The following is a 16,967-nucleotide window of genomic DNA, read 5'->3' as shown; positions in this document are numbered from 1 at the left end:
ACCATGGGAAAATGGCAGGGCAGTCCCACAAAGGAAACAGGGCTGAAAACAAACCTCCAGTATCCATGGCAACCATTTTCTAGAGAGCTAGAAATTATTCAATAAAGCAAAGCTGAGTTTCCCCTTAAAGGATATTTACTATATAGTTTGTAAATTTTTTCTGGAGTTGGGGAGGTAATTAAAAACTTAGGTTTGAAGGTAAGAAATCTCAAACTTATTTTCCCATTCAAACTTTTCTTATATTATAAATGAAAATGATAATATGTAGCAAACAATGCTATAAAGGAATTAAATTGTGCAGGATTTATGATGAATAAAGTGTAATGTGACTAATCCAGTGGTGGTTATTTGCTATCACCTTTTTAATGTGGCAATTCCTTGAATACTGTGAAATATTTTCACCCTACATCTACATTTTATGGTTTATATTTATTCTCAACAGTGAAGATCCCAAATTGTCAAATTAATTGGGTTGATTTATGGTAATTAGCTTTAAGTTAGAATATTTGTAATGCATTCAATTAATTTTATCTGTTTAGTGAAGTACAATAAGGGTTTTAGAGTTACAAAGTTTTCCTTATAATATTAGCTATGCATATGTTTAAGGATATGGGGAACTCAAATTACTCTCATTTGAATTTTATATTCGGAGACTGAACATGCAGTATTGGGGATTAGACTACTTAGGAAATGTATGTAGAAGGATTATTCAGGATGGAATCATAGATGATTCTGTAATATTTCGCACACATGCTTATTGATTGATTTTACCTGCAGCAAACATAAAGCAATAACAACTCTATAAATTATTTAGAGACTACTCATCCATATGGGGTTCTTTAAAATCACTTCAAGAAACAGTTTGGCAGAGTATTCTCCTTATATTAATAGTTTTTCCAAGTCCATGTACAAAAGAGATATAGATCCATACAAAATGGATTAACACTGATTCTTTTAAAATGAAATTAAATATTTTAAAACATTCAAGTGACGATTGGGTGATCTTTGCTAGCCAAAGCTCTCTTTGGTAGTTTATTTACCTTAAATATTGCTTTTGTCTTTCAAAGGGTATTATATAGTGAATGTAAGAGATTTATTAAAACCCTTGGGTGGCTTGGGAGTGCTTTAGAACTTTGCCTTAAAATCTGCACATAGGCAAAATTCCTGATATTATGAGTTGGGATTTCCAGTCTAAGAGGATTTGAAATCACTACTGAAAAAAGAGCTTGTTACAGGTTTCTAAGAGTCATATATCAGAAAGGTCCAGCTACTTACACAATCGCTGAAACTAAAATGGGGCAGGACCAAACACTTGGAATGAAAGAGACCAATTTAGGCCAAGTGGAAGGCATCAAGTTATCTTAAAATGGGCCTTTTATTCTAGAGAGATATCTTATACAGCTTCAAAAGCAGATAGAATAATCAGCATTTACATGGCTATGGATCTCTTTGTATATGGAGATGTGGATTACTTTTTAAAGATTTCCATTCTTTACAGCAGTTTGAGACACAGTGTTGTAAAAAGCAGATGTTTTGGTGTTTGCAGATATGGAGTTAGAGACCCCAAATAGCTACTTACAAGTCATGTGACTTTGAAACATTCCTAATAACCTTTTTTTTTTTTTTTTTTTTTTTTTATGATAACGTTTCTGAGTCTCAGTCCTGTTCTCTCTTTCGGTTGTTCCGAAGATCCAATAAGAGAATGCCAAAATACTTCCCAAAGCTTCATGTTATTAAAATTTAGATGATTAGTACTACTAATAAAACTAAAGCATGATTAGGTAACTGGACTGTAAACAAGACATTGAAAAACCCGAGTAGGTTGGAACCGTCTTATTTTTTGAGAATATATTCTCTTGGAAAGTGTGTATAAGGTCGAAAGTAGTTAATTATTTCCCCCCCCCATTATTTTTAAAGTACTAACTCTTATTTTATTGACTTGCAGTGGACACAAAATCTGGAGAGATGACTGTACACATTTTTCCTGAATAGTTGGGAATTCTATTTGATTAACTGCAAGCCAGAAGGGTCATGGAGAGACATTTCCCTCTTGGTGTGGTTTCTTGTGTGACCCATGTACAATTGGAGGAGGTTCGGCCATGCTGTGGCATGTGTCGGGCCAGTCGGATATTTTTGCTAATTGTTTGTTTCTCTGTGTTTGTCTCCCAGCTATCGGCAGGACTCTCATCCCCCGTTACTTTAGCACTGTGTTCGAAGGCGGGGTCACCGACCTGTACTACATTCTCAAACACTCGAAAGAGTCGTACCACAACTCGTCCATCACGGTGGACTGCGACCAGTGCACGATGGTCACTCAGCACGGGAAGCCCATGTTCACCAAGGTACAGGACAGGTGCCACCACACGCCCGCCTTTCCCTACTCCCAGCGAATTAAAGGATATAATAATTGCTGTTTTCTTCTGGAACGTTGAGCTGATTGCTCATCTCTCAGACACTTTTCACACCACGAGAAATTTCTTTTCTGTTTGTGACATGTCACGATGCTTTGGGTGAACATCGTTCAAAGATGTGTGTGTGTGATTCTGAGCACATGGAAATCAGAAATGAGAGAACCTCAAAAGTAACTGGGCAGGGAGATTCTGCTGGCTTTTACATTTCAGTTGCTAGATTGGAATTTTTTTTTTGTAGACAGAGGGTCTCCTAGAGCTGAAAGAACATGTGGCTGTTGTTGCATGGTCAATATTGTATTTGTGCTTTGTACTAAAAAAAATTTTTAGAGCTAAATTCAAACTTGAACAAATAAGGGGAAGTTCACTAATCACAATCCAGATGTAATCTGTAAGGAACAGAAGAACATAAAAATATCAATGAAATTAGGGAATTAAGAATTTAAAGGTTGTTTCCCCAAATTCTAAGAAGTTGTGTGATTGGTCGGTGCATCAAACAAGTAGCTTAGCAAAAAAGTATGGATGAGCCATAAATTGGTTGCAAAAGACTGAATGAGAAAAACAAAGGGAAGACAGGTGTCAGGATCAGGCATCACAATGTTTGAGGCAGCGTTCATGGCCCTCAGAAGGCTATGGAATAAAAAATAAAAGAGATAGAGATTCAACCTCCCCTTCTATACGTTTTACGCATCTGATCCTTGTCATACACAGAAGACTCACGTATGCCATATTCCGTCCGTCTCACCAATACCTTTCTGGAACACTATAGATGATCTTTATGTCTTCTGGCAGGTGGAAAAATTAGCAAGGACAAATATTAATATTTAGTCATAGAATCTGGCAAACTGAAGTTTATTTTAACAAACACTAGTTCATTGCATTTTATGTGAAAATAATTTGTGAAATTAATATAGCAGCTATCTCTTTAAGTTCAAAATACAGATAACAACCTTCCCTTTATAGTTAAGAGAAATTGAATTATCATGGTTAATTTCAAAAGCCCAATTTAGAAAGCTGAAGATATGTTTGTTACTTGTGCAGTTTTGCTGCAAGAAAAAAAGAATAAAATGTTTCTTATTTATTGATTGATCTGGCTGCAGTTTCATCTTTTTAGCACCCATGCTGGTGTATAAAACCAAAGGCAAAGGAAATGGTTATAAAATGCAAAAACAAATCATCAAATGCCATTGATTCTATGGTATCTAGATTTTTGTCAGTAGACATTTTAAATGTAGGACAAAGGATAGAGTTTTTCTCTTTCTTCCTGTTTTAACAGTTGGGCAGAGAGGAAAGTTGTGATTTGGAAACAAAGAAATCTTTTCACAGAATGTAGAAGTCCACTGGCAAGAGACTTGCTGTACGGGAAGGAATGATCACCTGAATGAAAGTTTAATCTGCCCATGTCTCACTTCATTCTGGAGTTGCAGAACATTTACATAATCTTGTAGATCAGATAGTTACACAAGCCACTCATTGCTAGAATTACAAAGTCTGAGTACTGCAGGGAAAGCTATTCTCTGCTGCTTCATTATTGTTGTTTTTTTTTTTTCTTTAGGCTTAATGTCACTTTTAGGTAATTCAAGAAAAACATACCAACTCCTTATGCTTTAAGAAAAAAAAAATCCATGATAATTAAATAAAGAGCTTTGCCATAATTAAAGAGCTACTTCCAAATCCTATAACCATTGAAAATAAAAATGCATTTTTTAGTGGCCCTTTTATAAATGCACTCAATTTCTTTCTTTCTCATAAATGAACATAGTTGCTCTGAAGGTTTAGTGCTGGACATTCGGGACTTGTAGATAAAAAAAAATCCCATTCTTCCCATGGATTGCTAAATGCTATTTTCATTCAAATCAAGAAACTAAGGTTTTCCTGTGTTGCATTCTTTCCTATCCTGGAATGCTCCCTTCTCAGATGGTTGAGTGGTTTGTTCAGGTGTCTGAGGCAGTCACCAGGAAGACCTGAGCATTCTCCTGAACATAGTTCCCTTGGCCAAACATCAGTTACTGGGACCACTTGTCTTATTCTAGTCCATTGACAGTATAATTGCCAACTCCTGGAAAGAAGATTTCCATACTGTGATGGAAAATATCATTTTCTGGGAAATGGAGCTTAGTTTATGTGGACTTAGTCCAGATGCTAATTATGTACATTTATTTTTAGGAAATTTGAAAGGATTCATTTTTCTTTCTTTCTTTTTTGTTTAATCTTTGGTGATTGTTATACTACCGGAAGAATATTTCCAATTTTTCTTTTGTTCTTATATTAATTAAAAGTAACTCATCTTCATGTAATAAAATACCATGACTACTTACTATAAAACAGTGGGCTAATGCCCTTTCAGCATCACAAAGATAAAGTGTTCGGAAGCCAATGCTTATTTTTAAACGGGGACCTGCTCTTAGTACATGGCATTACTTAGCGTATTATGCGAAGGCAGTATTGTGTTGTTCTAATTTAGACTTTCAATAAACTTTCATTCCCCAAATAGCATTTGACCCAGTGGTTCTGAGTTACTTTTATGAAAATTTGGTCAACTGGTGAATCAAAAATCAGCCGCAGTCCTAATCAACTGAAATATTAAATAGTCCTCAGGAGTATAGTGAGCATTTTGCAATTTGCTGATACCAGGAACACTATAGATTATGGATAAATATGTAATTAGAATTAGAATTTTAAAGCACACATGATAAGCCTTTCTTTTGCGTTTTCAGTTTTTGAATCAAGTAGAACACAAGGCTTAGTAATCAGAAGAGCAGGCATCAAGGTTTTCAGAATCAAAGACCCTCAAGTTATATTTATATTTGAAGACAGGAACATTGGCAGAAGCTGAGAGAAACACTCTCTAGGGTACATTCTTGGGCTTATTTCTAGGTTTTACAAACTGGAACAATAGTTACAGCCATTACTGGACACCCTTATCATCTCCAAAACATAGGTTTATATTTTCTCTATTCTCAATTATTTATTATGAAATTATTTACTACTGTAGAAAAGTACCACAGAAGTGCACCAACCAGTTTTCCTATATGAAAACTCATTTTATCTTAGCATGTATACAACATTATGCTTCAGGATTTCAACTGTTCTCCTGCCACTGATCAAATTATCACATCAATGATCAGATTGCTCTTATTTATATATGCATGCATTTACATAAGAAGCATCTCTAAGTAAAATACAATGAGCTTTACACTACTGTTAATCTAAAAGCACCATTCCATGCTTGCTGTTCTGAGCATAAAAACTAAGAAAATTAAACATTCCCACCTAAAAAGCACACTTGATTTCATAAAAGGTATAGGAAAATCATTGGATTACACAGCTACTTACATGGTCAATATTGCTTTACAATTAGTCAGAGAAAGAAAAGGGTTAAAAAGCTACCAGTTAGTTTGAGAAATGTTCATTTTTAGTTCTCTTGTTCCTGGCCTAGTCTCAAGCTAGCACGTGATCGGCTGAATGCCTGCCAGCCTCTTTCTTGTTGATCCTCCGGAGACCATCTGTGCTGGGGGCATTGATTAGAGTGTGTCTGCTGGGATTACATCTTTTCTGTTGCCATGCCAACTAATCAGCTGATTTTGGTTACCACAGAAACAAAATGTCAGAGCTCACAGTACGGTAACATGAATTCAGCACAACAGAAAATGTTTTCTTAATTGGGGACCCTTTTGATTTTGGATTCCAAGTGAAAGACAGCTTTAAAAAAAAAAGCCAACTTTAGATAAAAAGCTACATTAATTGTATTGATTAAGAGGAATGCACAGAATTTTTCTGAAGAGAGAAGACATTAATTCCCCTTTACAGGCTATGCCCATTTTTTACCATTTCCAAGCAAGAAATACATATATATTTTTTTCATATGTGCCTCTGTTCCATTTGCTGATTGTTGCATATAAAACAAATCACAAAGCCTTCAGTTTCCTTTAACTTCCACGATGGGAGCAGGAGTGTAGGGTCTGCCTAGGGCCTGGGATGAAGCTGTGGATGTAATTACTTGGGGAAGATCAGCAGTGACCAGAATTCTCCACTGTCCTTTCATTCAAGAAAGTCATTTATTTTTCTTTAAAGAAAATACCTAACACAGTCAACTCAGATTCAATTCTAAGGATTCCCATCTTACACATAGTATACCCTGGATAAAGCTGATTCCTTGGTTTTGACTGAAAAAGAAGGACCCCAAGGCTTGTTGCAATTTTCCATTTTGTAGGCCCACGACAGTTTGACTGCAAGAAAGGTCTCCAACTAGTTTGCTATGTTACCATGAACAAAGAACACGACTTAACTTGACCTTACAGATCCTCCAATTGAGTAGTCCATGAGAAGGACTACACACATGCCTTCCCATTATATAATTCTGTTCCAGGAGAAATAAACCAGAACCTCCACCTGCTCTTGGTTTGTGGTTCATAAATCCAAAACAAATAGGTTAGATAATAAAAAAGGCTGACATTTAACTGAGCTAATATTTGTTTAAATATCCAATAATACCCACTTTTCTAAAAAAAAAAAAAAAAAGGGGGGGATTATAGCATCCCCATATCTGTCCTGTTTTGTCAAGACATTTCATCGTTGATGGCTGCCTACAGCTACCTCCCTTTTGTGAAAGCTGTCACTGAAAGTGGCTTCTGTCATGCTAACACCCCAGGGGGAATTGTGTAGTTTAATCTCCATGAAACTCTTTTGAAAACCTTGGTAAATTAATTCCAACACTGACAATGCTCTAGGGAGATGGTTTGGGGACACTGAAGTCTTTCCCCATTTCAGTGCACTCAACTCTCATGGCTAAGATACCAGAAAGAAGGCTCTGAAGACCACTCAACCAAAGGGTTTTGAGGCAAGGTGCTCATATGCCTGGAATCACCCACAGATTCTGCTAATTGGATCTGAGATAGAGGTCTTTACCTAGGTTATCAATAGTTATCTAACAGTGCTTCTGAGATCTCTGATAAGGCAAGGATGGCAGACATCAACAGCATCTTTCTTGAGTCATGCCCTATCAACACTTGTTAGTCATTCCCCTGTCCGGATATTTGGCTTGTTAGAAGAAAATATTACCTTCAATTAGAGTGCAAGGAGAGCACCTAAGTCAATGCTGAGGACCTCATTCCAGCTCAATACATGGTGGTGTTTTGTATCGAATTCCCAAAGGGGAAAGTGATTATTCATATTTCACAACAGGTTGATTTTAAACTGTTCACCATCTTCACGGATGGACTATAGTTTTAGAAATACTCATATCTCCTATTTAGTTAGTTTTTACTTATTTATTTATTTTTAAATGTATCTTTTTAAAGTTTCCAGAGCTTTATGTTTGTTTTTAGCCTAACAAATATTTCTCCAAGAAAGCTCGATCAGAAGCCCAATATATTAAAACAGATACAATCAAAGCTGCTCTGGTGAAACCCAGAAAATATCTGTGGGGATCTCAGAGTTGAGATGGGGGCCCAGCTCCTCCCGGCAGAGCCCCCAAGATGGCTCTAGCAAAAACCTTAGGTCTCTGATGGCACATCATGACCCCCGCTGGCCTAGGGTTCTGTGTTCTCTTTGGTTGCATTTCTTTACATGTAAAGGTATCATTTACTGTCATCCTACTAGGCACCAGGCACAATTCCAGGCAATCCACACACATAACTTCATTTAATGTATTGGATATTATTATCCCCATTTTACAAATGAGAAAACTAGGGTTGAGGGAATTGGATTTTCCTAAAGTTCCAGAATAAGTAAAAAGTAGGATCAGGATTCATATCCAGTACTCTCTGATGCCACAGCCTCCACCTCCTAGTTTGTGTTGCTTCCCTGAGGCACAGATGGGCTGATTCAGGAGCTGCCACTATTTAAACCCAACCCATATGCCACTACCACTTCCTGTCTCATAGCTGATATAGGCTCAGTGGTTTGTGATCACCCAGCATTTTCTTTCATCTCAAAATCATTAAAGGTGAAAAGAACAGTAAATAAAATAGGAACTACATGCTAAAAATGATACGAATATCAAAAGAAGATAAAAATGCTACCCTGCCACTGATCACTCTATCAAGGAAGAAAGCCTCCAAAATTCTATTATATTTCATTAATAATGTATATTTTTCTTAGAAAGATAAAACGTCCCATACCCCCAGGACTAGCCTTTTATGCCAGCCAAATTTGTCATTGTTGATGGGATGAGATTCGAGAAATATAATTTTTAAACGTGGCTCTATTATCCACTTGTCAGTAACAAATACCCACCGCCTTGGGTTTAGCATTGCCCTCTGGAATTTCTCTAGTTGGGTAAACTTGTAGTATCGCACACTTAGGTGTGAATGATTTTATTGACTGCTTTCTCCTAAAGTAGATAACCACGATTAGGACAAGAACTCAAGCTACTATGGTGGAAGAATGATTGAAGTGGAGGAAAAGTAGGAAGTGAGAGATTACTATTTTGGAGGGGTGTGTACATGTGTGCCAGTAGTTTTTGACCCAACATCCCTATAAGATGGGTTTTGTCCCCATAATTACAGATGAAGAAAAAGAGGCTCATAGAGCTTCATTAGTAACTAGTATAATTACTTACTACTGCTAGTAAGCAGCTGTGCAGTCTTTTGAACCTACTGATTCTAGAGCTGACACTTGTCCTCATATGCCATAGATAAACAGACAAACCATTTGTGTCACGTCTTTACCAAGAGCAAGCGCCGCCCAGTAAGGGAGACCATGCTGAGTAGCTGATGTGTGAGTTACAAAATGTGCCTTTCAAGAAGTGCATAACAAATGAGTGCGTTGTTTTGTCACTTCTAGGTATGTACAGAAGGCAGACTGATCTTGGAGTTCACCTTTGATGATCTCATGAGAATAAAAACATGGCACTTTACCATTAGACAATACCGAGAGTTAGTCCCGAGAAGCATTCTAGCCATGCATGTAAGTAATTTAATTTCTGTTTTACTTTCTTTTCTTTTCTTTCTTTTTTTTTTTTTTTGTTCCTCCTTCATTTTACTCAAGGGGGAAAACCCAGCCCTCTCTATGTGAAAGAACCCCAGTAACATCACACGTTAGGTAATTAACTCTAAATATTGAGTTTTGTTCTCAACCATTTTAATCCACAAGCCCTTTTCCCACTCTTTTGTTTCCAAGTTTTGTACATCATGAGGCTATTTTTGATACTTTATTATTCTGAACTCCAAATGGGGGTTACCTCAATAAACAGTTTGTACTTTTCTTAAATTCCATCCAGTCATTATCAAGTACTGCTCTGCCTGGGCTAACAAACTTGTTACCTATAACTGCGGAATGAAATACAACAAGTTGAAACAAGTAAGAAAAACAGTTTCTAGTTTTGATTAGAACTATCTGATCAGACTCGGGACTGCTGTAGCTTCAGATCCGAGTCAGCAGGCTTTGGTCCTTCCTAACCATGGTGCTGGATTTGAAGTGGAATATTTGGGGTTCTCTCCGTTTCATTTGGCCATAAATCAATCAAATTTATTGAGCACCGATTAAGTGCAAAGGTGGGTTCGAAGCCAATCTAGAGCTATATTTTAAATGTAAGTAGGAACTGCAGTCAGGTGCAATCCCTTAAGAAGAAGCCAAAGGCATTAACTTAAATAAATCTCTGCTCTGTAATGTGTGATGCAGCAGCTTCCATGACAAATTGTTGGAACAAAACCAGACTTAATAAGCCTGATTTTTAAGACTCTGAACAATCAAGAAAAAAAAAACCCAGTAACTATTATTTATTGAGTGTTTGGTATGCCAGGCCTTGAGCATATACATTATGATATTTAATTTTCATAGTTACTCAGAGAGGTGTTTGTCACTGACAAACTGAGGCTCAGAGAAGTTCAATAAATTGCCCAATGTTTTCTAGCCCCAAAGTGGCAAAATCAAGATTTAGACCCAGCTGGTTCTGACTCCTAAGCCTGGCTGATCAGCCGACTGTCTCCCAGCAGTCTGATTCCAGGCTGTCTCTCCAGGCATGTTCCCAGCCCTCTGATCCCGCTGGTTAACCCTGTCTCAGCCCTTCCCTTTGACCTTGTGCTTTCTGCTGTGGCACTCCACTCTCCTCCTTTATTTCTGACCATCCATGCTCCATGTTCTTCCTAATTATCAAAGCCCAGTTCACGTTCTCCACTCTCCCTGAAGAAGTCTGGAGTATCCCCTCTTATTATTCTCAAAATAGACTAAAAGGCAGCAGAAGGCAGAGGTTGGAAGCCTGAGCCCTGGACTGTGACCACAGAGGGTTGTATCCTTGTTCTGGTGTGACCTTGGGCAAATGATGTAACCTCTCTGTGCTTCCAGGGCCTCATCTATAAAATAGGAACAATGAGAAACTTGCCTCAGAGAACTGGCTTGAGAATGAATAGTGACTATAAAGAACCTAGAACAATGCCTGGCAGCCACATGTTAGGTCCTCTGCAGGTATTAGCGATTGGCTCTTGCAGTGGCAGCAGCAGTGACAATATTCCTTCGTGAATTGATTATCATCCTGGTCTTCTGATTGAAATACAAGCTCCTTGAGCTTGGCCATGACTATTTCACGTACTTCTGTAGAAATAAAAACTTTTCCTTGCACATGAGAGGGGGCAAATACAGGCTCAATGTCCACAGACCTCGTTCAAGAAATTGTCATGAAACTGATACTCTTCGTTTTCTCTGACATTTTGTTTGTTATTTATATACACAAATCCAATTTGTAGTCTCACTATGAGAAAAGTAAGTACAGAAGAGAATAAATTAAAGTCGCATTAGTATACCCTAGATAGTCTCATGAATGGAGACATGGAGACAAAGGAATGTTTACTTATGCCTTCCTCTGTTTAGTGCCAATTTGCTTCTCTCCTAAGAAGGAAGGAAAGGCAAACACAAAGAGTGTCAACCAAAAGACTCATCAACCCGGAAAGAACTTTTTTTCTGGTTGAATGGAACATTTGGGGTGGCCCATGATACTTTACATCCTTTTTTAAAATATGGATATTTTTGGCAAATGTGATTCTTACCCTTAACGTCCTGCAGGATGAAAATTGTTGATGATGTCTATTTCTAGTCTCAGCTTAATGGGAAATAAAGTTAGAATTCTCTCTCTCTCTCTCTCTCTATATATATATATATAATATACATATGTGTGTGTATATATATGTATTACACACACACACACACACACACACATATATATAGTGGCAGTGGCAAAGTATTCAAATACAGCCTTGAACCCCAAGCTGTTAGAACACCACCACTATCACAGCAGGAAACAAAGGCCAGTCCTGAAGCATGGTTCTCCCCAGACCACAAGTGCTACCTTCTCTAATGAGGGCCCTGGACCCAGAGCTCTCCTGGCAGGGCTTGGTGACTCTTGGCCTGAGGCCTGAGTGCCAGCGTTTCCCACAGAGAAAATAATGCTGTTTCTCCCAAGGGCCTAAAATACATTTAAGGCAGTTTGGTTTCCTCCAGTCTTGCACAATTGATCTGAAAATATCCCTGAGTATTATATGCAAGTGTCTTCAAAATGTAAATTAAATTACCTCCAGCAACCTTCCCTATAAGAAAAATTGACAATGTTGAGATTACAGTTTTTGAGCAGCTGTAGCACCATCTAAGATTTTCTTGGGACCATCTCGTAGGGCTAAAACATATGACTTTATTTTTCTGTTTAGGCACAAGATCCTCAGGTCCTGGATCAGCTGTCCAAAAACATCACCAGAATGGGGCTAACAAACTTCACCCTCAACTACCTCAGGGTAAGACCAATAGAATGATTATATTTCCTGGTAAGTTTGAAAATTCAGAGGTTTATACACATCTTGAACCAAGTAGTTAAAATGAAGTTCAGGTAATATAGCACAATATGTTTGTTCTGTAACGTGTGTATATGTGTGTGTGTGTGTGTTCAATGAAAGGTGGAGTTTAATTAACAAAGCATCAAACCTAGAATTTGTCAGAGTTGAGCTTCCTCTGTACATTTGCATGACTCCTGGAATTAATTATTCAAAGGCTAGCAATGTCCCAATCTCATAAAATATTTTGGTGCTACTTTCCTTCTGTTACCAGCCTCTGAGTGGAGTTTTTTCCAAGTTCTTCGTGTTCTTCATGAGACAGAATTTCAGGCCACACCCCATAAAACAAGCAAGCAAAAGCTTTATTAACAGTGAAAGTACACTCTCAGGGAGGAGTGCAGGCAGGCTAGACAGCAGCTGCACAGAGAGGAAGCGGTTTTAAACCTTTTACTGTCTTACTAATCAAGGGGAGGGATATTCAAGGCCCAGGTGTTGGCTTTTACTAAGAATTTGGGTAGTAATTCCTAGAATTGGGTTTCCTCCCATTTTCTTACTTCATATGGTTGTCATGGAACTGTCATGGTGATTTCAATGGTGGAGAAATTTTAAAACTACAATGCAGATGATATTGTAATTATCCAGAGTTCATGTAAGGTGACAGAAGTAAGTGACCAGTCCAAGAAGGTTCTTGCCTATGATTATCAGCCCTTTTTGGTTAAGGGCTGTTTAAATACCTGCACCCAATCTTCAAGCCCCAGCAACTGGATTCAGCCCAGTCTCTTAGTCTCCTACTCTAACACTTCTCGTTGTCCCATGTTCTAATGGGCAATTATTGAGTTCACTGCCTCTGTGACTCCACTCGGGGGCTGGCACACCTTAAGAGGATCAGTGTGCCACCCCATAGAGTCTCCTGAAGAAACCAGAAATCTAACCCAATGCTATAACACAGACGCGTCAAAGCCTTCTTAGGGACTCTCTTCATAATATGTAACATTTTTTCCGGTTTGAATGTAAATTTAGTTTTTATTTTAAAAAATTAAATGTTTTGGGCAAAATTATTTACCTATATGATATTCACAGCCTCCATGTTTGGCTTAAAAGGTAATACCTATCACACTGGGTTTTAGGATGCAATTACAGTAGCTGACTTACAGGTGGAGGATATGGCTTCATTCCTTAAATAAGCATCATCCTCTGGAACCCATGAGAAGGCAGTGGCCACATTCCTTTGCCTCTGAGATGCTGAATTCTTTCGTGTTTAGCAGGTCACCTCTCCAGGGTCCCCCACCCCATAAAAAAAGTTATTGATTCTTTTTCCTTAAGTGCAGTCTAAGTCTATGAATTTTGCTCATAATCCTCGATATACAACCATTTTGCATTGGTTGAAATGCTGACATGCTTTGGCGGGGCTTGCTCTTCTGTGAATTAAGAATGATTTGAGCAGATTCTTCCAAGTCATTCACACACTGCAATGTGCCAGGCACTGGCTAGACATTAAAGATGCAAAGACTAAAGTCATACTACCTGCCATCAAGAAACTCACTCCTATGAAGGGCAGACCCATAAAGAGAAAATTAATATACAAAGTGGTAAATACCAAGATAGAAGTTTCCAGATGGAATTATGAGAGAACAAAACAGAGATATTTCAGAGGAATCAGAGGCAGCTTCATGGGGAAGACAATGTAAGAATCGAGTATGAAAGAATGAATAAAGTTAAACCAGATGCAGGGTGCAGGAAGGAGGCTTCCATTAGAGGGGAAAGAAGGAGCATGGATTAGAGCTGCCGTCATCAACCTGTGGGCTGTGGACTGGTACCAGTCCGCACCCTGTTAGGGCCTGGGCCGCAGAGCTCTGCCATTCTCCTCACCCCCCTGTCCGTGGAAAACTTGTCTTCCATGAAACTTAGGAAACTGGGGGACATGGGGGAGGGTGCACAGAAGAAGGTGAGCTGCAGGTGAGCGAGCAAAGCTTCATCTGTATTTACAACTGCTCCACATCACTCATATCGCCACCTGAGCTCCACCTCCTCACACCCCGCACACCCCAACCCCTGTCCTGTGGAAAAATTGTCTTCCGTGAAACCAGTCCTTGATGCCAAAAAGGTTGGGGACCACTGGATTAAAGGAGGGAACTGCAAATAGTTGGATGATGCTGGGACATGAGGTGAGAGACCAGAAGGGGCGAAAGAGAGAGTTAGTTGGGAGCCAGATCTTGGAGCAACTGGCTGATCAGGCTATGGAGCTGAGGAGTTGTTGGTGATGAGGAACCTCTAGAAGGGTTAAACAAGGAGATGAGAGAGTCCCTGTTCTGAGTAGAGAGAAAAGATTCTTTCTATCCACAGCCTAGGTGCCCTAGAGCCAAATCTAGACCTGCCAAGAGCTGGAATCAGCTGCACTTCCATCCACTGCTATTTTGGTGGCCCTGAACCACTAAACAGACTACAGGTCTCTGCCAGGGGGGGTGTGAGTGGACAGGAAGATGTCCCCAGCCAGGGTAACTGGGGCTGTGTCCTCCCAAACCTCCAGGTTCTGCATTCAGAGCTGGTCCTCTGTGGGGCAGCTGGCACAGTGGGGTGCGTAGTGAGGCCCAAAGAGTTGCTCTATCCACAGGAATCCAGAAGGGTCTCCAAACTGCTGGGCATGTCATCTCAGGAGAGGTTTAGTTGAAACCAAGAAAGATGCTCTCCCTCCAGCAGGTCAGGAAGTTCCACACCATGTGTCCTCAGCTGACCCCACACAGGAAGCCGGACGTCAGAGTCTATCCTGGGCTTGCAGTAACACTGTGAGGAGATCTTGTGCAGATTCTTAGTTGCATCTTTTAGCTGCATTTAACACAGATTAATAAATACTAAATTTCCTTCCTTCTCCTCCCCACCGCTCTTATTGTCATCAAAAAATGGTTGACTTGGCTGGGCACGGTGGCTCACGCCTGTAATCCTAGCACTCTGGGAGGCTGAGGTGGGCAGATTGTTCGAGGTCAGGAGTTCAAAACCAGCCTGAGCAAGAGCGAGACCCTGTCTCTACTAGAAATAGAAAGAAATTAATTGGCCAACTAATATATGTAGAAAAAATGAGCCGGGCATGGTGGCGCATCCCTGTAGTCCCAGCTACTAGGGAGGCTGAAGCAGAAGGATTGCTTGAGCCCAGGAGTTTGAGGTTGCTGTGAGCTAGGCTGATGCCACGGCACTCACTCTAGCCTGGACAACAAAGCAAGACTCTGTCTCAAAAAAAAAAAAAAAAAAATGGTTGACTTTCACCCTGTGGTCAAGGTCACTGGGTCCCCACATCCTGCAGCCCATAAAGACTGAGATGAGACCCGTGAAGAGAGAAGAACATCACCCATCTCCTGACAATGACACCAAGGAAACCATTCATGGGTGTGAGCAGTAGAGAACAGCCCACCACTTACACATAGTGCTTGCTGCATGTCAGGTCCTACGCCATCTATCTTGTGACTTAACTGGTCTCACAAGAGCCACTACAGCCTGTCACCATCCCCACAGCAAAGTGAGACACAGACAGCTTAGGTAAGCAAAGTAGGTTTCCCAGCTTTATGCAGGTGGCAGGACTGGGACTTGAACCCAGGTAGCTCGGCTTCAGAATCCATGTGCTTCACTGTAAAACTGTGCTGCCTTTCTAGTGAAAGTGTCAGACTGATGACACTGGTAGGAATTGGGTTATGTCTTTCCTGCCTTCCCTGGGGAGTCAGCATCTGTCATTGGTCCTTCATGCACTTTGCCAAAAATAATACCAGCTCCTTGCAGGATTAATGCAAGGCCTAGGTCAGACCATTCATGTAAAGGGCTTAACACAGGGCTTGGGGACAGAAAGTGCCTTGTTAGTATCCATTGTCATAATGTACTCAGCATCTACAACATGTCCGTCATTGTCGGACTTGTTGGAGCCCTTAGAGCAACACGGTGCTGGCTCTCTGGTCTCTCTCTGGGTCTGCCTCGCACTGCTGTACTTTCTGGACTCATGCATCCTGGTTTAGCAGCTATTTGCATTCCCTGCCTTCATGCCTTCCTTTCTTCACTTACTCATTCACTTATTCATTTGTCCATGGGTTCAGAACACTTCTATTGGGCCAATTCTCCATTCCTAGCAGTTTCCCAGGTGCTTGGGCTTTGTCATGGAGATGTGGCCTCCATCCTCAGGTGGCAATCACAGGTGGGCAGGGTCTGGTGCTGCAATCACAGTGAAGTGGGCTGAAATAGAGGGACACACAAAGCCCATGGTAGCCCAGGGAAGGATCCTTGAGTCTCAGGAAGGGGGTCAGGAGAGAAGCCACACTTCCCAGCAACAAATCCTAGGGGTGGCCGTGGGTCCCTGGTGCATCATGGTTAAGCAGAATCTCAAACTCACTCGCTGCCCCAAACTAGCTCACCTGGGCTTCCACGGTGACACTCGGCCTCATTATTGGTCACTGAGAAAGACAGACAAAGGTTATTTCTACAGTTTAGAACTGGGATTTAAGATTCCCCTCATAGTCTTATCATCTAATATTTTTTTAAAGACAGCTGAGCAGTCACCAAGCGCATTCATTTATAAAATTGCCTGAAGATATGAGAGAAGGTCCCTGTCCATCCGAGGAAGCTGGCCTTTGCCTCAAGCCTCCGAAGGTCACCTGAAGTATTGTCCAAGTAAAGTTAATAAGAAGTTTCAATACCACTCCTAGTATCAGAAAAAGAGGTCAGACAGGTGTGTTGGCAAATATTAACCCAAGGCCTGCTAGATCAGTAGAAGTATTTTAAAAATTGATGCGTCCTTCTTTGGAAAGAAGGGATAGAGATTTCAAAT

The 16,967-nt window shown here is 40.0% G+C and overlaps 1 protein-coding gene across 8 annotated transcripts in view; it reads left to right on the top strand.

Annotated features, from left to right (window-relative positions):
* LDB2 (LIM domain binding 2) overlaps positions 1 to 16,967 on the top strand; it is a 355,462-nt gene that overhangs the window by 272,616 nt on the left and 65,879 nt on the right. For all 8 annotated transcript variants that reach the window (XM_076001111.1, XM_012737537.2, XM_076001113.1 and 5 more), the window contains exons 3-5: positions 2,170 to 2,342; positions 9,195 to 9,317; positions 12,047 to 12,130. In XM_076001111.1, coding sequence (XP_075857226.1) covers positions 2,170 to 2,342; positions 9,195 to 9,317; positions 12,047 to 12,130 — 380 coding nt within the window. The remainder of the gene's footprint in view (positions 1 to 2,169; positions 2,343 to 9,194; positions 9,318 to 12,046; positions 12,131 to 16,967) is intronic.

Source organism: Microcebus murinus, chromosome 3, assembly GCF_040939455.1.
Source record: "Microcebus murinus isolate Inina chromosome 3, M.murinus_Inina_mat1.0, whole genome shotgun sequence".
Classification (NCBI taxonomy): domain Eukaryota; kingdom Metazoa; phylum Chordata; class Mammalia; order Primates; family Cheirogaleidae; genus Microcebus; species Microcebus murinus.
Note: the sequence above shows the minus strand (reverse complement) of the source record. Positions and strands in the feature narration are given on the sequence as shown.